The sequence below is a fragment of the Podarcis vaucheri genome (genome assembly GCF_965113315.1).
Source record: "Podarcis vaucheri genome assembly, chromosome: 14".
Classification (NCBI taxonomy): domain Eukaryota; kingdom Metazoa; phylum Chordata; class Lepidosauria; order Squamata; family Lacertidae; genus Podarcis; species Podarcis vaucheri.
Genome location: NC_138752.1, coordinates 42,456,262 through 42,478,227, shown reverse-complemented (window position 1 = coordinate 42,478,227; position 21,966 = coordinate 42,456,262). Strand labels below are relative to the sequence as shown.

Sequence of the window (21,966 nt, the reverse complement as noted above, 5' to 3'; positions counted from 1 at the left end):
TTGCCCATCTGGGGATGTCCATGTGTAGAGTCGTCTCTTGTGTTGTTGGAAAAGCGTGTTTGTGATGACCAGCTTGTTCTCTTGACAGAACTCTATTAGCCTTTGCCCTGCTTCGTTTTGATCTCCAAGGCCAAACTTGCCAGTTGTTCCTTTTATCTCTTGATTCCCTACTTTAGCATTCCAATCCCCTATAATGAGCAGAACATCCTTCTTTGGTGTCACTTCGATAAGGTTTTGTAAGTCTTCATAGAACTGGTCAATTTCAGTTTCTTCAGCACCAGTAGTTGGTGCATAAACTTGGATTACTGTGATGTTAAAAGGTCTGCCTTGGATTCGTATCGAGATCATTCTATCATTTTTGAGACTGCATCCCAGTACAGCTTTCGCCACTCTTTTGTTGACTATGAGGGCCACTCCATTTCTCTTACGGGTTTCTTGCCCACAGTAGTAGATATGGTAGTCATCCGAACTGAATTCGCCCATTCCCGTCCATTTTAGCTCACTGATGCCCAGGATGTCAATATTTATTCTTGCCATCTCATTTTTGACCACATCCAACTTACCCAGGTTCATGGTTCTTACATTCCAGGTTCCTATGCAATATTTTTCTTTACAGCATTGGACTTTCCTTTCGCTTCCATGCATATCCACAACTGAGCGTCCTTTCGGCTTTGGCCCAGCCGCTTCATCAGCTCTGGATCTACTTGTACTTGTCCTCCGCTCTTCCCCAGTAGCATGTTGGACACCTTCCGACCTGAGGGGCTCATCTTCCAGTGTCATAACTTTTATATGCCTGTTGTCTTTGTCCATGGAGTTTTCTTGGCAGGGATACTGGAGTGGCTTGCCGATTCCTACTCCAGGTGGATCACGTTTGGTCAAAACTCTCCACTATGACCTGTTCATCTTGGGTGCCCTGCTCGGCGTAGTTCATAGCTTCTCTGAGTTCTTCAAGCCCCTTCGCCACGGCAAGGCAGTGATCCATGAAGGGGGATGCTAGACATAGCCTTCCATTTTCTGATCAAGATTGAGATACACACGCCAAAATTTATTTGGCACACAAGTCTTTTTATTTGGACCAAGGCAGTTGAATGAGCTTGTTAAAAGTACTTAGTTCACTTTTAAATTCTATTTATAGACAAGCAATACAAGAAACCTTTGAAATGTCCTTTGTGAACTGGTCTGAAGTGGTAGGTTTTAGGATGCTTTAGATGGCATTGAGTGCACAGTTTGAATTCTGTTGAAAGCCAGCAGTGTGGGGCAAGGTTCAAGAGTGCTTGAAAGATCACAAAATAAGCTCATGTCCCAGATGTTGTGTAAGGGTATCTGTTTAAGTAGTTCAAACGCTAGTGAAAACTACTGTAGAGGAAATGGCAATTGTACATATTGTAAGGACGTCATAGAATCATCTGTGAACTGTTAAGAGTTTGAAATTGTTTTTTGTTTTGTTTTCTGTACCTCCTCATCCCTATCACTGCATATTTACCTAAGCTGTTGGATTTGTTAGATTATAAACATCTGAACGTTAGGTCTCAAGGATGTCCTTGAGTTTGTGCCGACGATAAATTGATAAAAAGTAGATCTCATTGGGACAAGTTTGGAAATATGTTGATGTGGTACTTGTGATGATTTGGGCAGTACCTGCCCTCTTTGTACCACTGTGGTCTGGGGAGCTTTCAGGTGCTGCATAGCAAACTTGTGGATGGTATCTTCTCCAAACTGCATGGTTGCAAAGTTAATTACAGTTCTGCTATATTATTTATAATTCCAGAAAACCTGAGAGGTGCAGGCTTTTCCTTCTATAGTTCATCCATTTGTTTTATGTTGTGTCATTTCTGTAAACATAACTGATGAAACAAAAAGTCTGGGAGCTATTAATTGGAGCATAACATCAGCTTGATGTTCTTAGTTATGCCGATACTCCAGAGCAGTGGAAAATAATGGTCTGGACTCTTAGTAAAACAGTCAAGGTTATGATTAAACCATGATCAGAGCTGTGATACTGGGCACTGCACAAATTCGGTGCCAAGAAAAATGGGATTTGGTGACCTCTGCAAGGTTAGCATATTAAACAAATCTGTTTCCATTTTTGCATAATACTGTCGGATAATTATGGAAGGAATCAAGGAGCCTGTCAGGGAACTGACATCGGAGGAAAGGGAAGTGGTAAGGCTCCCAGAGACTGGGAGAGAGTCAACAGCCAAAGCAGGGACCAGCAGGGGGAGCGCGGGGTCTCTGGAGGAGGATCTCAGTAATGCTGAGAGAGACGCAGCAGCCCAGGCAGGAAGCAGCAGGGGAGAGAAAGGGGTGAGAGACACTTCGAGCGAAAATAGCGGGGAGGTGTCAGAAGCAACTGCAGGGAGACCCATGCTGCGCCGGAAGCTGCCACGTCGTGAGTCCAGGAGACGCGTTTCCGTTAAGGAACTTCTTTGCTGGAAGCGCTTCCGCAGACAGCCACTGTCAGACTCTACTAGTGACTAGAGCAGACATGTCTGAGGAGCTCTGTCACACACAGAGGTTTGTGGGGTCGCACAAACTCTGAAGGGGCACAATTTTAAGCACAAGCAGCTAACCATCCCCTGACAGCAGTCTGACAGTCTCTGTACGCTGCCTGTGCAGGAGAAAGCATCATGAGCAACCCAGTCGGAACCGGAGACGCAGGGGTTGGAGCGGGTCCAAGCTTGGAAGAAAGGTATCAAGCTCTGGAGGTCCAACTTGCGCTGCAGACGGCGAGGCTCGAGGAGAGAAGGGCTCAGGATGCTGACAAAAAGGGGAGAACCACTCAGTTCCCCAGAAAGGTACCAGGATTGGTGCAGAAGTTTGGGGGGGACCCCAAGGATTACCATGCCTTTAGGACTGAGATGCAATATGCTCTGAATGTGCAGTTTGATGAGTTCCCTGATGAGGAATCGCGAGTTGCGTTCGTAATTGGGCATCTTGAGAAGGGGGCGCGGGACTGGGTTCGACCCCTGATGGCAACGCACAACGATATCCTAAAGGACACTATGAAATTCTTTCGTGCAATGGATATCATGTTTTCCAGCGATATTGAGGAAGGGTTGGTACGCAGACAGCTAATGGCTTGCAAGCAGGGAAGCAGATCTGTCCGTGAGTACTGGACTGAATTTACCATGCTGATTCACAGATTGGGGTGGGATTTATCGGCGGCACCCATTCAGATGCTATTTGAAGAAGGTCTTTCTTCAGCTGTGAAAGACGAGCTGGCCAGGAGCCCCAGGGCGGGGTCTATGGATCAGCTGACCAAATCTGCGCTGACCATTGGAGCGCGCCAGGAGGCAAGAGCCTTGGAGAGGCGGGAAGGGAGAGGGGAACGTTGGAAGGAGTTACGCATTCCAGACATTCCTGAGCCAGCTTTCCCGCCGGCAGAGCCGATGGAAATCGGAACAGCCCGCGCGCGCGCGGAGTTTCAAAGCCCAGTGAGGGGGCGAAGAAGGAGGGAAAGGGAGCCCGGAAATGCTATCTCTGCCAACAGCCAGGCCACTTTGCCAGAGTCTGCCCCCAGAGGAAGGAATGGCAAGGGATGGTGGGAGCTGTTGAGGGGGAAGAGCAGGGAGAAACGGAGCAGGTAAAAGCCAACGCCTGGTTGCCAGCAGGGCACTGCAGCCAGGCCAAAGAGCAGTGAAAGTGCCCCTTCCCCAAGTGCCAGTGCCAGAAGCTCCTCGACCTGCTCTAGTGATTGAAGTGTCGCTAGAGCTGCAAAATGGACACCCCCTAAAAATAAAGGCGCTGTTGGACTCAGGCAGCTCCTGCAATTTCATGAGCAAGGAGTTTGCTGCTGAACACCAGATACAGACTATCCCTTTAAGCAACCCCCTGCAGGTGACCACGATTGATGGCAGGGAACTGTTGGGAGGAGGCGTCAGCTTGCAGACCGTCCCAATGATAATGAGGGTGGCAAGGCACACAGAACTGATAGCGTTTAATGTGGCCACCTTGGGAGGCGCTCCCATTATTTTGGGAATGAGCTGGCTAGCCCTACATGATCCGCTGGTGGGCTGGCATCAAAGAGTGGTTTCCTTCGGTTCCGCACACTGCTTAGAACACTGCAGGGCGGAAAAGGGGTCAGCAGGGGCCCAAGCCACCCTAGCAGGGACGGAAGTGATGGAGAAGGGGAAGGTGCCACCACAGTATGCTGATCTCAGCGACGTGTTCAGCGAGAAGGAAGCTGACCAACTACCCCCGCATAGGCCCTTTGATTGCCAGATCAATTTACTCCCTGGAGCACAGCTTCCTGTAGGCAAGTTGTATGCCATGTCAGACCGGGAGATGCAGGAGTTGCGAGCGTTCATTGACAAGAACCTGAAGAGAGGCTTCATCAGAGAGTCCAAGGCAGCGGGGGGTAGCCCAGTGTTTTTTGTGGATAAAAAAAACACGGACAAGCCGAGGCTGGTATGTGACTTTCGGGCCCTAAATGCAGTGACAGAGCCGGCGGCTTTTCCTATGCCCAGGATTGATGATATTTTGACCAGGGTGCGAAAAGGAAAGATTTTTACAAAGCTGGACCTAAGGGGGGGCGTACAACCTGATACGTATAAGGAAAGGGGATGAATGGAAGACCACCATGTTCACCCCTTTGGGGGCATTTGAATACCTCGTTATGCCTTTTGGATTACAAACAGGCTCCGCGTGTTTTCAAGCCTTTATGAACCATGTACTGGGGCCTTTGCTCTACAAGAATTGCGTGGCCTTCTTAGATGACGTGTTGGTGTATTCGGAGAATGAGGAGCAACATGTGAGAGACGTCAGAGAAGTGTTGAGCAGGCTGCAAGCCAACAGACTGTGGGTGAAACTCGAAAAGTGTCAGTTTCATACCAAGGAGGTGGAATTCCTGGGGTACCGCTTGTCAGACAAGGGGTTGGCCATGGACCCCGGCAAGGTTCAAGCGGTGCTGGAATGGAAAACACCCAAGACCAAGAAGGATGTGCAGAGGTTCCTAGGGTTTGGAAACTTTTATCGTAAGTTCATCCGAAACTTCGCCCACCTGACGGCGCCCATCACGGACTGTCTCAGCAGCAAAAAGAAGTTTGTTTGGACGGGGGAGGCGGAGCGAGCGTTTGAGGAACTGAAAAGGGCCTTCGCCTCTGACGAACAACTTCTACATGTGGATTTACAAAAAAAGCTGAGGGTCGAAACAGACGCTTCGGACAGAGCCATAGGGGCGGTGCTTCTTCTGCAGCCGGGGAAGGAGGGGTCAGAGTGGCGACCGTGTGCCTTCTTTTCGCGAAAGCTGAACAAATCTGAGAGAAACTACACGGTGCACGACCGGGAACTTCTTGCGATTTATGAGGCCTTCCGGAGATGGAGGCATCTACTAATTGGTGCACAACAGAAGGTGCAAGTGTGCACGGACCATAAGAATCTAGAGTATTGGAGAACTGTGCGAGTGCTCAACCAAAGGCAGTTGAGATGGGCCCAGGAGTTCTCCAAATTTAACTTTGAGATTTGTTACGTACCAGGCCCGGAGAACGTTAGGGCGGACGCTCTCTCACGCAAACCTGAATATTTGGAGGGAGAGGGTGCACCCGAAGAGACCCATGTTATTCCCGAGGACCGCTGGGTGTGTGGGGCGGCTTTGGTGGGGCAAAGGGAACTGGTAGAGGGAACGGTGCAGGATGAATACGCCCAGGACAAACTCAGGGGTCTCAGGAGGGAGGGAGACAAACCCGGGGGTTTTGAGGAGAGAAACGGGGCGTTGTACTACAAGGGAGCGTTATACATACCTGAAGGGGAATTGAGGGAAAAGGTACTCAAGCAACTGCACGATAGCCCCACAGCAGGGCATTTTGGGCAACACAAAACCATGTGGCTGGTTACCAGGGAATTCTGGTGGCCCAAGGTCAGGGAAGATGTGCGTGAATATGTGAGAGGGTGTGACCGATGTCAACGAGCCAAGGGGGAGAGGCGGGCACCGGCAGGTTTATTAGAACCACTACCCACGCCGGAAAGACCATGGGAGGCAGTGGCAATAGATTTCATGACTGATCTGCCCAGGTCCAAAGGGAAGACAGCCATTATGGTTGTGGTAGACCTGTTAACCAAGATGGCCCACTTTATAGCCTGCTCACATGCGGTCACAGCAGAAGAAACCGCTAAATTGTTTGTGGAAAATGTGTTTAGGTTGCATGGTGCCCCCTTGAGGGTGGTTTCGGACCGAGGGAAACAATTTACTTCCAGGTTCTGGAGGAAGCTCATGAGCTTATTGCATGTAGAGGTGAATTTTTCCACTGCCCGTCATCCAGAAACCAATGGGCAGGCGGAAAGAGCTAATGGTGTCCTCCAGCAATATTTGAGGTGTTATGTGAATGACAGAGAGAATGATTGGGTGGAGAAGCTGGCGTTGGCAGAATTTGCCTATAACAATGCAGAGAACGTGTCCACGGGGATGAGCCCTTTTTTGACCAATCACGGGTGTCATCCCCGAGCCTTCCCAGGGGGGGAGGGGGAGAACTGGAGCGTTCCTGCCGCAGAACAGTTCGTTGAAGAAATGGAAGCGATCCATCGCCAGCTCCAACTTAATTTAAACAGGGCGAAGGAGGAATATAAGAGGCAGGCAGACAAAACCAGAAGGGAAGGGGAAAGCATTAGGGTGGGGGACCAGGTGTGGCTGTCCACCCAAGGGTTACCATTTAAAGGAGGTTGTAAGAAGTTAAGACCCAAAAGACTGGGCCCATTTGAAGTCACGCAACAGGTCAACCCAGTGGCTTTCAGACTCCGGTTACCGAACCACATGAAGTTGCACCCAGTGTTCCACAGATCATTGCTGTCACCGTATATAGGGGACAGAGAGGGGAGGGTCAATAGGGGACCAGCTATGGAAGAAAAAGAACACAGCTACCATGTAGCGGAGATTCTCGATTCCAGGTGGAGGGGAGAGCAAGTAGAGTATTTGGTAATGTGGGAAGGGGAGCCGGAGTCGGAAAACACCTGGGTCAGGGCAGAGGAGGTAGATGACGAGGTTTTGATTGAAACTTTTCATCAGAGATTCCCTAGAAAACCCCAGCCAGTGGCGAGGTTCCGGAGGGAATACTTCGCCACCACCGACGACGAAGAAGAGTTGGAGGGGTTCGCTGATTCCGAGGTGGAGGAGGATTCAGCGAGTCGGAACGAAGACCGATGGAGGGAATTGTTCGAGACGTCTGAAGATGAAGAGGATTCTTTTAGGGGTTTCAGCTCCTCACCGCCCAGAGGAGAAAGTAGGGGCGGGGGAGAGGGGGGCCCTGGAGGGGAGGTGGATGTCAGGGAACTGACATCGGAGGAAAGGGAAGTGGTAAGGCTCCCAGAGACTGGGAGAGAGTCAACAGCCAAAGCAGGGACCAGCAGGGGGAGCGCGGGGTCTCTGGAGGAGGATCTCAGTAATGCTGAGAGAGACGCAGCAGCCCAGGCAGGAAGCAGCAGGGGAGAGAAAGGGGTGAGAGACACTTCGAGCGAAAATAGCGGGGAGGTGTCAGAAGCAACTGCAGGGAGACCCATGCTGCGCCGGAAGCTGCCACGTCGTGAGTCCAGGAGACGCGTTTCCGTTAAGGAACTTCTTTGCTGGAAGCGCTTCCGCAGACAGCCACTGTCAGACTCTACTAGTGACTAGAGCAGACATGTCTGAGGAGCTCTGTCACACACAGAGGTTTGTGGGGTCGCACAAACTCTGAAGGGGCACAATTTTAAGCACAAGCAGCTAACCAAAAACTCCCTTTTTTACACCAAAAATACCCATAATTTTTTGTCTGCCCTCTAGCAGACTATGTGCTTCATCTGGGAAACTGCCCTTTTCTATGGAATCTTCATTATGTTCTTGTGCTTGGAAGCAGTTGTTTCATATAGAGCTATGCTTGTTTGGTTTCTCACAGATACTTCGAAATAGTGACCATGAATCCTAAAGTTCCCATGAGCAAAAAACCCTTTTCTGTACCTCTGCCTTATCCTAGTATGTAGAAAGGGGCAAAATCACTTTGAATGGGGGCAGTTGAGAAGCGCTTTGAAATGGGGAATCTCATATAATCAGCAAAGCAGAATTGTGTGCTGGAAGAAGATGGTGGCTTTTGGAAGGAAACTGTCTCTGTAGGCATTAGGTAACGATTTTGCAGGCTATAAGGAGTTGGGGTGAATCTCTACACTGAATGAAAAGGTTCTTAAATAAGGTACTTCCTAGTATGTATGGAATAGCTTGAGCTAATATGGTATGTGATTTTGATCTTTGAGGGCGGGAGCATTGGTACTGAAGCTTTCCTAGGGTGCAGCAGTTTCGAAGATAGACAGATGTGTGCACTGTAAACACCTGCAGTCTGCATGCTTCAGCTGCTCTGTGTGGTGCTAATCATTTGCTATTTCCATCCCATCCATGATGCGGGTGTTAGTGAGCATAGGATCTGTTTGGTCATGCAGCCCATATGACAAGGGCTACTACACAGTGAACATGTGCCCCCCCAAAAAAGTGTCTGCATTTTGAGGTTGCCTGCTATGCCATCTTCCTGAGATTCTGGTTTGGCATGCAAGTATCAAACCCACGTTGCCATCTGGTCACACTTTTACTGCCTGTCCAAATTTACCGAGGCTGTCTATTTCAGCTGCTGTTAACTGCTGTTTGCCATATGCCACACCCTGCTTGGGGATTTTAGATGGGAAAGCAGCAGCCTGAAGGACCCCTTCATTGTAAATGCAGTGCACATAACACTGGTGTCTAGAAATCAGCAGGGGCTTGGCAAATTCAGGAAAGCTGGAACCAGTGGCAGGGTGTGGTGGGTTTTGAAAGTGCAAGGAGAAGGCTACAGGGGATTGTGGGGGCCATTCGGTCAGGATTAGAGATAGCCGCCTCCATCCTCCTGCAGACATTGACCTGCAGAAGAAGAGAGCAGGTTCTATTTCCTCGGAGGCTAATACTGACAAGCCATGGCTGGAGGGGGCTTTCTGCACTGTGGAGAGAAAATAAATGAGATATTTCTTTTTAAGGCTTGGTGCTGCTGCCAAAGACAGCTGGGTGGCAGCTCAGTGGGAAAATAGTTCTTAAATAATGCTGTCTTATTCATGTGGTGAATCTTCATTTACATACTAGGTGTTGTTTGGCTTTTTGTTTCGATTTTCGCAGTCTTCTCTCTGTCAGTTTTCTTGTCTACTCAGTTGGTGGGCAGGAGGAGCATCTCTCCTCGCCAGGAATATATGGATTCGCAGTGGGATGCCAAGAACACTGTGCAGCAGTCTGGTTTTTCGGAGGGTTGAGTGGGGTGGGAGTTTGCTTTCTTCTTTGAGACCAAGGAATGCTCATATGCATACATTCTCTCATTAGGTGGGTACCTGTGTAAATTGGCCCCCTAAGATTGAGGGGCAATTCAAAATACATTTCTCGTGAACATCTTCCATGAGTTTTTGTTTGTTTCTGCAGTCTGCGGCATCTCATGATTTAAAAGATAAAAATACATTCAGTACAAAGCATTTTCAAACATATGCTAGCTTGCCTCTTTCTGCTGTATTCTGAATACCTTTCACTCTTTTTTCCCCCATGTGCAGGTACATGTCACAAGGCAAACATGTGGAAGCTAGAGAACTCATGTATTCGGGGGCCCTCTTGTTCTTCAGCCACAATCAAGTAAGACCCATTCAAAATGGTGCAAATGTAATAAATATTGAACACTGAAAGATAGCGGTGGGAATGCCTTGATAAATGCTGGGTTGTGGCCAACTGCAGCAGTTTTAAAGCAGCCTAACAATCTGCTACTTATGCGCTTACCTGGTGCATGAGCAGTTATTCTGGGAAAGCACTGAGGTGGCAAATGCATCTGCTGTGCTTATGTCTCTCTCTTAGCGGCCCTTTGAAGTTAGGAAAGAGAGATGATCATTATTGCCCAAACAATAAGTATTTTAATATATAGCACAGGGCAACTCTGGAACAACTGCTCAGATTGCCCCTCTTTCCTTTCTCCCTCCCCCCCCCCCAATCTTTGAAGGCTGAAAGAGAGTATCTGATGCAACAGTGTGCACAGCCTCAGCTCTTCCACTTCTCCTACTGCCTTAGAGAGAAACCTTTTAAGTTTAGAAAAATGGGGAGCTGCCTGGTTTCATGGTTGCATTGTTGAATGAGTAGTAGCAGCAGCCTATGTAAGACATAAGCACACCCTAAATAATTGATTCTTAGACTATTGCAAAAGCTCTCTACAAATAGAATATAAAGATAGCAGCCTACACCAGCATATTTGTGCTGGTTTGAATAAAACTGTTCAGAAATCTCGGGGAAATTAGTCCAAGCAACATTAATGACACAATCCAAGTGGGGTTTTTTTTATATATAATTTGTGACATATACACACCCCACCCTGCCCTCTTAATGTTGATGGTTTACTTCAATCTATTCAGTATTGTTTCTTCTGTATCTTCTAGCAAAACAGCGCTGCTGATTTGTCCATGCTAGTTCTAGAGACGCTAGAGAAATCGGATGCAAAAGTTACAGATGAGCTATTAGGTAAGAGCTTCTTCAGTTTTTGTTTCATAGTTGGGCACCTAGAGTTCTGAGGTGTAAGCAGTAGCGTCAAGTGCTTTGATTCCTTTTTTTTGTTTTGGTCCTCTGTCACCCTGAGTTGGGAGAACTTAAGAATTGTCTTCCTGGACCAGAACAGTTCTGATCTAGTCCATCACTATTTCCATCAGTGGCCAGCCAGGTGGCTCTGACAACTTACAAACTGTGTGTGAAGGTGATAGCTATCCTTCGCTTTTTGTTGTTTTGCCTTACTTACCTGAGAGATGCTGCTTCTGAACACCAAACACGAGCTACTATGGCTAGAAGCCTCTGCTAGACCTATCGTCGACTGATGCCAAGTTACTGAAAAATAAACTTTTATAATGAACTGACCATGGTTCTGAGTAAACTAGAGTTGTTTGTAGGTGGAGCGTGATCTTTGGCACTATCCTCTCCCCAACACAGGCACAACCTGTAATGTCTGCACAATAATTGACCTCTCTGCCGTTTTGATGGACAGCCACTTCTCCAGTCTGCTTGGCGATGCGCTCACTGCTTGCGGGTCGACCTTTTTGCCCTTTACTTATCAGACTGCCTGATTCGGTAAGCATGCAGTTGATAAAGCTCTTCACACAAGCTGCCAGTCTGGAAATCCTTTGGAGAGTCTTTTCCACGTTGACCACTGATCCAGGGGTTTGTGGACAGAATGAAGGCCGGGAGAGAAAGAGTTTTGTAGCTTGCCAACCTGGCAACTTACCTGGTGTCCTGCAACCCAACTCCATCTTCAGGCTTTGGTCCTTGACAGAATCCTCTGATGGAAGATAGTCTTCTCTTCACCTGCCTGAAATTATGGTAGATTCAGAACATCTGTGTTAAGCCATTCAACAAGGGAACTTGCCCCCTGACGTGCCATCACGTATTAGGAAAGGGTGTGGCTCCTTGCACTGCAGCGGAGAGGTCAATTAGGTGTTCCTTGCTGATTTCTATCTAAAGAAACTCACGCTTTAAAGACATTTTAACTGCGTATATTCTGGTAATTTTGCACGACCTTTGTGTTTAAACAAAAAGGATGCAGTTGCCGTTAAAAGAATGTTTAGCTAAGTGTTGCTTGTTGTGTTTGCTTCTAGAGAACCTGGCCAAAGTGTTCAGCCTGATGGATCCAAATTCACCTGAAAGAGTGGCCTTTGTTTCCAGGGCGCTGAAATGGTCTAGTGGCGGATCAGGAAAACTTGGGCATCCAAAATTACACCAGTTGCTAGCCATCACGCTGTGGAAAGGTAGGAAGTTAATGTGAGTGGCCATTAAGCTGGTTGGCTGCTTGCTCTTCAAAAGATCCAGATACTGGCTTTGTTTGCATGTAATGTTCTACCATGAATATGCTGAACCCAGTCAATTTATTCCTCCCTGCTCATGCCAGGAAGAAACAAACCATGATCCATGGCTTAGTGTTACATACAAGCTCAGGGCAATCATTTGTTTTGCTCCCAACGCACCACAATCTGTAGTGGGCGAAACAGACCACAATCCCTGGTTTGGACATAATGTCAAACCAGGGATTGTGGTTTGCTTCCGCTGTCCTCTAATGAGACAAACAGGAAAGGCAAGTTCATGAACTGTGGTTTACTGTGACTAGTGTACCAGGCCACTGTGGCCTAGATCTAAAAAGAGTTCTATGCCCCAAAGGGGGCTTTGAAGAGCAGCTCCCATACTGCACTTCCAATCACCTATGAAACACAGAGGGATCTCCAAAGTGATCTGGGATATCGAATTGAGGGTGGGTCTATATGTCCCAACTGGTACATGCAGACTGGTGGGAATACTTAAAATAGCTCTCTCGAGAGCATAGCTTGCATCTTTTAAATGTCTTGTTTTAATGCTCAGCCTTGAAGCCTATCAGACTGGAGTGAAAGATCTTGGCTTGTAAAATACTAAACCTGGTCTGGCCCGATTGCTTGAGATTATGGCAACTTGGATTAGTGTGTGTTCAGTGTCTGCTTTATTTTTAAATCTGGGATGAACACAACAGAGATAAATTAGGAACTTGGCAGCATGTCTCTAGATTTTTTTATGCCTCCGATCCCTCATATCCGTACAGTATTGACACCTGCTCAATAGACTTCTTTTAACATGAATGCATTTCAGCGTCTTACTACGTTATAATACGTATGTTATAAAATACAGCATATATTCTTCAAAAGTGTTCAGCTTTAGGAACGTAGGAGGCTCCCTTATATACCAAGTCAGACCATTGGTCCAGCTAGCTCAGTATTGTCTACACTGACTAGCAGCAGTTGTCCTGGATTTCAGGCAGGGGGCATTCCCAGCCCTCCCTTAAACTGCCAGGGATTGATCCTGGGACCTTCTGCATACAAAGCCGATGTCCTTTCATTGAGCTGCAGCCCTACACCAAAGTTTGTTCATATTCTATGCTGCTGTCTCCACCCTCCACACAAATTCAAGCTGCGTTTCAAGGAAATTCATAATTCTTGTTTACTCGGTTCACAGTTTGTCACTAACATACTTTTATCAGCCACTGTTTGACCTGTTGGAAATATGGAGGGAGTGGGGAGAAGGGGGCAGGTGGGTAGAGTGGAGCATGTAGAAGAGGGAGGATAAGGGATCTTGTATATTTCTGACCTCTGATAACCCTCCGAAATGACTCAAGCTTTCCGTGCATTCATATGGACTAGAAACTTTAAAAACAAAGTAGAACATTATGCCAATTGAATGAAAATAGGGTAGCACCTTACTTTGTTTTATGGAAGATTACAGAGCTGTGTGGCACCACTTAACCTCGTGGTTTACTTTAGATAAAGCTACCAGGCTGGCAGCACAAAGATTTTCCACACCTATTAAACACCTGTCTACATATACTAGAGATACTGGCTCAAATCCAATCTAATCCGTGCTTTAGCACTCTATTTAAAATTCCCTATACTTATAAAAATAGATAAAGACCTGGCTCATCACCTTACACTGCAGTTTATTGTAATGAGAAACTGACAGATAAACAAGTATTAGGGAATTTTAAAATATGAGAGGACTATGGTCTAATCTGAGATTGCAAATATGTTAACGCAGAGTTGCTGATACTGGCAACTCTGGCCTCTCATTATTTTTAGTCTCTACAAATAAGTTAGTTAGTGACCTCCATAAGTGCTAAGCATAACTCATTGAGTGACTGCACTAACAATCAAAGACACTATAGGTCAGCTATGTAAAATCTCAGCAAATTTAGATACTGTTAGTCATCCCTTCCTAGGTACATGGGAAGGTGAGGTTAATGACAATATTCCACATACAGCATGGCAATGGAAATGAAATCCACATTTCACACACCATTTGAATTTTCCCCCCTTTATAGATTATTCTTCAGAAGATATTTAACTTCATGAAAACTAAGCAGAATATACAAAAACACAACAGATAAATGTTGGGAGATGTAACTGGTATGCCCATTTTTAAACTATATTTTGGGCTTGCCTCAAATTAGAAATTTGGTTCTGATAATAAGTGAAATGGAAAATAACACCAGTTATGAGATGTCTGTTGATCTCTTAATCATTCCTCTAGGCTACCTGAAAGACATAATAGTTAATACATTTACTGACAGTGGCCAAATGGTCAAATAGTTGTAGATCGAGAAAGGTCAACCCAAAATTCTTTGAAAGACGCCTTTTAAGAATCTGGGATGTAGCCTATATGGTTAAATTTATTGATTTCATAAGAAAAAGAAAGGGAAGACAAGAGAATGACAAGAGAGTGGCATTTGTTAATTCATTAACAAAGACCATTAGGCATGCTCGATTAAAAACATACTTAGCTAGGAACAATCTAATTAATCACTTTCCTTTTTTTAGGTTATTTTAATTTCCTTCTTAATGATACCTGGAAAATTCAGAAGAATTATTTTAAAATGATTTATTCATCTATTAATTTTAGGGAATCTAAAATAGCGAACTAATTATTAACTTATTATTGAGAGATAGGTATTTTATTTTCACCAGTCACTGGCCTTTGCAGTCAGAGTATAAAACGCAAAAAACTAAGCAGGGAAAATTATCAGACCAAATGAAAGCACCAGCCATTGCAATTTGTATACAAAATATGAACACAAGAATGCTGCTAAGCAGATAAAACCACCAAAATCAATTAGAATTTTAAAACCATACAATTCTAAAAACTAGGGCATTGTTGTGGCCCTTATTTTGATGGTGGTTGCTAATAATTTTAAAGTGTCTGCTTTCACCAGCCTGTTACGATCTGCAAGGAATAAACTTTCTTAAAGGAAAGCGGCACTAACTTCTTCCTTAACACCACAGCTGCAGTCGATACGCCGCACAATCGAACGAAGTTCCAAGTAGCCTTATTGTACAAGGACAATGGAGTTAGGACAAATCTGAGGAGCTGAAGGACCCTTTAACGGTCCTCCTCCAGCCTCAGCAGTTTTTGTGGGTGTGGGTGTGGGTGGGTGTTTTCTCTTTAAGTATTTGCCCAGGACGATATCTACCTTTACCTCCCCACCCCCATTTTATGTTGTTATTTTAATGTATATCATGCTATGGCCACACGGCTAATGCAGTAAAATTTATAAACTGAAAATTTATAAACCGAAACTTTCTTAAATAAATAAAATTTTACTAGTTTTCAACAATGTATAGGCAGAACAAGACGTTTTCCCCATTTTCACCCTCTTCCCCTGGAACAGAAGATGAATGTATAAGATTTTGCCATAAATCCACATGCGTTGTTGGAGTATTTTATGAAGGGTTGCTCAAACTTCAGTAAAATCATCCACATCATACATATTGTTCAAGGCATGTACCTTCTTCATAAGTTTTTTTTCTGGATAAAATGTATGGCCTATCTCCATTGTGTGATAGTCAGATATTCAAGTCCTTTCTAATTCTGCACTAGAAGTAATTGTGCCACCACCAGAAGAAAAATAGTAAGTTCCTTATATAATGAAGCAAGTTGCCCTTCCTTAAGCATTGTTAATTGACCCAAACTTTCATTACCCAGTACTTTCTGATTGTTAATTATTTCAGCAAATTCAGACAATTCCATGTCCTCCACATGGAATGTGGAATGTTGTACCAGTTGCCCAGCATGTGGGTGAAGATGTTCTATGTATGACTTAAGAGAGTCATATGCCACTTGTCAATGAACTTAAAGGAGTTTTCTCTTACGCATGTTGATACCCATTTTAAAGGGCTTTTTTGTCCATTGGTTGTTCTAGTCAGCTTCTTCAATTTCAGTGCCTAAGTCTGTTTCCCAAAGTTGTTTGGTGTTTGAACATTGCCCAACAGCAAGATCATTGAGTATATAAGCTTTTTTTAGAATGCTCAGCCACATTTAAAAGTAATTTTTCCAAAAGTCTCAATGATGCTTGAGAATTTAACTTCTGGATTTGAAATAATTTTTTTGACCTCATCCAAACTTTCCATAATTTATTCTGCTCCAAGAATGTTATCATTTTCGTAGAGATTACCTGGTCTGTATAAGCCCTTTCCTTTCCATTTTACATCAAATAGGTTTCCTTCAGGTGAGTAAAAGTGCAATGTGGATGGGATTAGTGGTGATATAGGTGGGGCTAATTTGGAGACCCAAGACTGCCAGATTTTCTGCTTTTGCAAATGGGTTTTGCAATTATTCATTTCTAGAATAATTTTATTATGGATTTTAAAATGTATGCTTGGGATTCTGTGTTGCATAGCTTTATCAAATTCCATTTGCACCCATGCCTTTCCTTTTATGTTGTGCATCATGCCAAAGGCATTTTGTATGTGGGCAGCATCGTGGTATTTTTGCAGATTTGCTAGGCACCTGCCCCTTCCCTCTGAGATTTTTTTATACAACACCGTTAAGCACATCCTGGGTCTTTTGCTGTCGTATGCAAAGTTCACAATCATTTTTTTGCCATTTCTTAAGAGTATAAGTACATATGGGCAAAGTTTGGAACAGAAATAAAATCGTTGGCAATATCATAATCTTGGCTGATGCTACCCTCCCCATCCACAACACGGATGTCTTGGACCACGTTTTAAGGTCTCTCTCCCCCCCCCCCTCTTTTTATACTCTTCACCATTGACAAAAAGTTGGCTCTGTACTGTAGGACTTTGTGATATTAATTTCCAGGTATTTAATATGATGTGGGCAAAGTTTAAAGCCTGTTTTGAATTGTAACCTTATTTGCAATTCTGAGGGGACGTTCAAACATAGCAGCTCTGAATTAGTTTTATTGATGGTCAATCCGGCTATTTTAACAAATGCTTCAGTTTCCCTGATGACCTCCAACAGGTTTGTCTCTGGGTCCAAGACTATCGGTTCAATGTCATCAACAGCAAAAACAGCTGAAATCTGCATCTATTTTTTAAGATACCTTTTATTTTATTATTGTTCTGAATGTGCAAGGAAGTAACTTACCACTGCATTATTGTCTTATCAATTTCTTGCAACATTTTTAAAATATGGAATATTTTTCGTCAGAATATTGAATTAAAATAATAATAAACCTCACTCATATCTTAGGATTCCAACCTTCATGCTGCATGCTATAATGTACTTTCTTTATTGGCTTGTTCAAATCTTGCAATATTCTCGAGAAGTAAAATGGCTTCCACCTTGCCAATATAAACTGAGACTGTTATATACATATTTCACACACACACACACAGGGAGAGAGAGAGATACACAGCAAACTGATTTTCTTTTTCAACTTCTTTTCCAGAGCAAAACTATTGTGAATCTCGGTATCACTTCTTGCACTCCACAGACGGTGAAGGATGTGCAAACATGTTGGTAGAATATTCCTCATCCAGGGGTTATCGCAGCGAAGTGGACATGTTTGTCGCTCAGGCAGTGTTACAGTATGTGTTTTGATCTTAATTTGCTTGCACGCTTGTGTGGTTGTTCAGATAACTTTTTTTTAGCCATAAGGGAAGGAGGGGTTATTAGTTTGCTGTTGGTTTTCTTTTGTTTTGTATATGGTGTTCTCATTTTGTCTTTTTATGTTGTGATCTTTAGATGAAGGGCAGGATACAAATGTGAGCCGTTAAATTTAAAAAAGGAGCAGAAAGGTATACGAGCTCTGCGTCACAGACTAATCTTGGCCCACCAAGGGGTCCAAATTGGCCCACATAGCCCTTTCCCCAGAAACACACTCATTTGTCCCATCAGCTGACATCACTGGGTTACACCCACAGATGTGCAAGGTTCAATCCTGCTTGCTGCTGCTTCACCAACACATTCCCCAGCAGGGACAGAGAGCAGGACTGTGAACCCTGTGCTCATGGGCAAACCCATGAGGTGGGTCAGTTTTATTACCCTCTGTGTCTCTCGAGATGAGAGAATAGGGAGAATGTAGCTGAGAGGGGCTTTAAACCACAATCACCCAGGTTTGTCCTCCAAGCAACAGCGTTCTACCACCAACGCAAGACTCCACTCTCGACCTTAATTTCCCTTCTCTAATACATTAATAGCGGTGACGCCAGAGGTTACAGTGAAGGCGACCTGCTTAATATGCAAATTTTCAGGTATGCTCTGTGAGCACGAAACAATAAAAAGAGTGTTAAGCTCATTGAGTTCTTCTTGTCCGAGCACTGATATTGTACATAGCTCTTCTCTAAACCTTTTGCCGTTATTCGTAACTTCAAAAATTCTGTTTCCTATTTTTCAGATTCCTGTGCTTGAAGAACAAAAGCAGTGCATTAGTGGTTTTTACGACCTATACACAGAAGCATCCTTCCATAGAAAGAGGACCTCCCTTTGTACAGCCATTGCTCAATTTCATTTGGTTTCTGCTGCTGGCAGTTGATGGGTATGGTTTTGTTTTAGCCGCAAAGCACAATGCTGTCATTTTTTTGCCCTTGTGCCTGGTTTTACATTCTCTGTTGCTTCTCTTTTAGAGGAAAACTAACAGTATTTACAGTATTGTGTGAACAGTATCAACCTTCATTGAAGAGGGATCCTATGTATAATGAAGTAAGTTAACTTTTAAATTGGTGGAATTTAATTCCTTTACGGTCACCTTTATAAACTTTCATTTTGCTTCTGTGCTTTTCAGTCCCATATGTGTCCCCCCCCCCCGAACACTTCACAACACAATAAAGCAGCAGCAGTGCCATTAAAACAACTTAGTTTATTAAAAAAACCAGCCGCATCATAAACTCTGGGAATCAAACAGCATAAAAGCACTTCAAAATAAAAGCATGTTATCAATCTCATGAACCACCCTGATATTTACAGATGATGGGTGGTATACAGATTTTATAAATCGTCATCATCTTTCTGACGGCTTCAAGGCAAGGTGCTAAACAGTTCTCCCAAGGGAAGCAGATTCAGGGCCTAGGCCCCACCACTGAAAATGCCCTATTCTCCATATTTGCTGAGCGCATTGCTCAACGCATCCTTGCCCAGCCTTGGATTCCCAGATGCTGCTGGTTAGCATGTACACTGCCTTAAGATGGATTGTTATAGGCAGTATATAAGTACTTGCTCTAAATACAGTGGTACCTTGGGTTAAGAACTTAATTCGTTCTGGAGGTCCGTTCTTAACCTGAAACTGTTCTTAACCTGAGGCACCACTTTAGCTAATGGGGCGTCCCTCTGCCAAGTTCTTAACCCGAGGTACTATTTCTGGGTTAGCGGAGTCTGTAACCTGAAGCGCCTGTAACCTGAAGTGTCTGTAACCTGAGGTACCACTGTAAACCCATTAGTCCCAGCCAGCATGGCCAGGAGGTAACATCTGTAGGGCCACAGGTGGTTTTTATGATGGTGATGGTGATTGCTATTTAGATAGGCTACCTTAAAGGATAGCATGCAGATCAACCTTGCTTTCAGTGTCCTCTAAATCAGGGTTACAAAGCAGTGTGTGTGTGTAGAGACTAATTCAGGAGGGGGTGATACTTACACGGGACTTTCAAGTGTTCAAAGCACCTCACATATCAGTAATACTGTAAAGTAGGCTGATATCAGTGGCAGACTTGGGACTTTCAACTTTCAGTGGCGTCCTGTGTGATGCCAAAGCTCAGTGTCCTCCACCTCTTGCCCTCTGTTCTAAGTCATTGTTGTGGCGCCCATTGCGGGCAAATCAGTTGTGCTCCCCTAAATCTGCCTCCGCTGATATTACTACCCCCCAGATTGCAGATAGAGGTGCTGAAGCTGAGAGAATAGCAGTGTGCCTTGAAGTCATCTGGCTGCACTGCATGTATTTGACATTGGCAGCTAAGCCTCACACCTGCAATGCTACACCCAAAAAGTAGTAATACAAGCTGTGTGTGTGAGAGAGAGAGGAGGGAATGGGCTGGGGAGAAGCAAACAAAGTGTAATTCTGTTGCTAGAAATTAATTGGTTTTCCCTGTGCAGGAATTATTGTGGTTCAGTCGGACATCAGACCATGGTTAAGGATCTTTAATGATAGTTTGGCAGGGTGTCAAAACTGATACACCATTAATTCTCCTTTAGGGAATTGTCATAGACTAAGGAATGGACTTAATGGAGCCGAGTGGTGGGGAAATGAGAATAGCTTTCCACAGTAATACATTGTAGTACATTTGAAGGATCGAGCTATGGTTTGGATTCTAATCTACAGCTAATGCAAACCATGGCTTTGTGTGGTGTCTGAATTGAGACAGCAATAACTACAGTAATAACTACTACTAATCCAGAAAGCGGCAGCTAGACTGGTGACTGGAAGTGGCTGCTGGGACCGTATAACACCGGCCCTGAAAGACCTACATTGGCTCCCAATACATTTACGAGCACAATTCAAAGTGTTGGTGCTGACCTTTAAAGCCCTAAACATCCTCAGCCCGGTATATGTGAATGAACATCTCCACCCCCATCATTCAGCCCAGACACTGAGGTCCAGCTCTGAGGGCCTTCTGGCGGTTCCCTCCCTGCAAAATTGAGTTTACAGGGAACCGGGCAGAGGGCCCTCTCGGTAGTGGCACCCGCCCTGTGGAACGCCCTCCATCAGATGTCAAGGAAATAAACAACTATCTGACTTTTAGAAGACATGAAGGCAGCCCTGTTTAGGGAAGTTTTTAACGTATGATGTTTTATCGTGTTCTTAATATTCTGTTGGGAGCCGCCCAGAGTGGCTTGGGAAACCCAGCCAGATGGGCGGGGTATAAATAATAAATTATTATTAATATAACATTCCCTCTTTCTTGTGCTTTTTTAGTATCTAGACAGAATAGGACAGCTCTTCTTTGGTGTCCCACCCAAACAAACATCATCCTATGGAGGACTATTAGGTGAGTTTAACACCATAGATAAACAAGATAATCTAAATGAAAAGAGACTGCTGGATGCTTGTCACTCATTGTCATCTGAAGTTCAGTAGCTTACAGGGCTTAGGGCTTGTGTGTACTGATGGCAGTTTTCCTACTTACAGTCTGCATTTTGTCAGAAAAATAGCACCATCTCCCTCAATCTAGAAAGCTACTTGTCAGCTAATCCAATGTTTCCTGCTGCATGTTTGACACAACACTAGTGTCTCGTCACCAGGTTACTCAACCCTGGCAGACAACCAGGTGACAGCTGTCATTTCAGCATATCTCTCAAACAGAATGTGGGAACTTGCCCTTCCACTGGGCACTCGAAAATGGCCGCTTCTTGATACTTTCCCCTTATCCTGTACTTCCATCCTAGGCAATCTTTTAAACAGCCTGATGGTAGCTGGGGAGGAGGATGACACGGAAGATGGACAGGAAGACAGCAGCCCCATTGAACTGGATTGAGACCTTCCAGAGCAGCTTGGAATCTGACCATGTGCTCACTGGGGGATAAAAGAAAGAAAAGACACTTTGAGAACGAGTCCTGCAGTCGTTTCTCAACAGGTCAAAGGGCTCCTCTGTTCTGTTTAAAAGAAGGTTGCTGAGATGTTCATAATGTTTTGGTCTATATTATTTATGTAAAAATGCAATGGGGTAGCCAAGAGAGCTGATTTGGTGTGATCATTAGTGGACCTCTGATAACGCTGGCTGGTGATGGACTGAGATGTAGCCTTCTCTGTGATTCCATGAGCAGTATTCCCTCTTTTCACAGTCACACTAAATAAAGCTGAAACACACATTTGTTGCTTTACATTTTTTAAAAAACTACACTTTTGTTTCAGTAAACTAATGAATTAAGCGCTTAACTGTCACCAAGGGACCCCGTAAAATGCAGAGTTGTAATTGCTGTAGCGGATGATCGGTAGACCCGGTGCCAAAAGCGTTTCAAGATGAGCCAAAGAAATCAAAACCCCAAGCAGAAATACCAAATTAATTTCCATTGTAGAAAATGAGATGATTTGGAAACCCAGGGTGATTTTGAGTATACCGTGTGGGCTGTGAATTGACCAAATCATCTTTAAGGTCTTGCTCCACTCTTAATATATGTGATTTAATGCAAGTGGATCACTTGAATACTGAAGGCTTAATCAAAGTAGACCCTCTCTGAGTCCAGTTAACACTGTATGTATATGTACTGTGGCTGAAATACTTTTCATTCCCCGAGAGACA

The 21,966-nt window shown here is 44.6% G+C and overlaps 1 protein-coding gene across 1 annotated transcript in view; it reads left to right on the top strand.

The window, feature by feature from the left end:
- Positions 1–21,535, top strand: part of GET4 (guided entry of tail-anchored proteins factor 4) — a 28,837-nt gene extending 7,302 nt beyond the window's left edge. Inside the window, exons 2-9 of the mRNA XM_082199895.1 lie at positions 9,514–9,592; positions 10,381–10,462; positions 11,584–11,733; positions 17,187–17,325; positions 18,135–18,275; positions 18,364–18,439; positions 20,643–20,715; positions 21,113–21,535. Coding sequence (XP_082056021.1) covers positions 9,514–9,592; positions 10,381–10,462; positions 11,584–11,733; positions 17,187–17,325; positions 18,135–18,275; positions 18,364–18,439; positions 20,643–20,715; positions 21,113–21,201 — 829 coding nt within the window. The 3' untranslated portion in view covers positions 21,202–21,535. The remainder of the gene's footprint in view (positions 1–9,513; positions 9,593–10,380; positions 10,463–11,583; positions 11,734–17,186; positions 17,326–18,134; positions 18,276–18,363; positions 18,440–20,642; positions 20,716–21,112) is intronic.
- Positions 21,536–21,966: the final 431 nt, after the last annotated feature.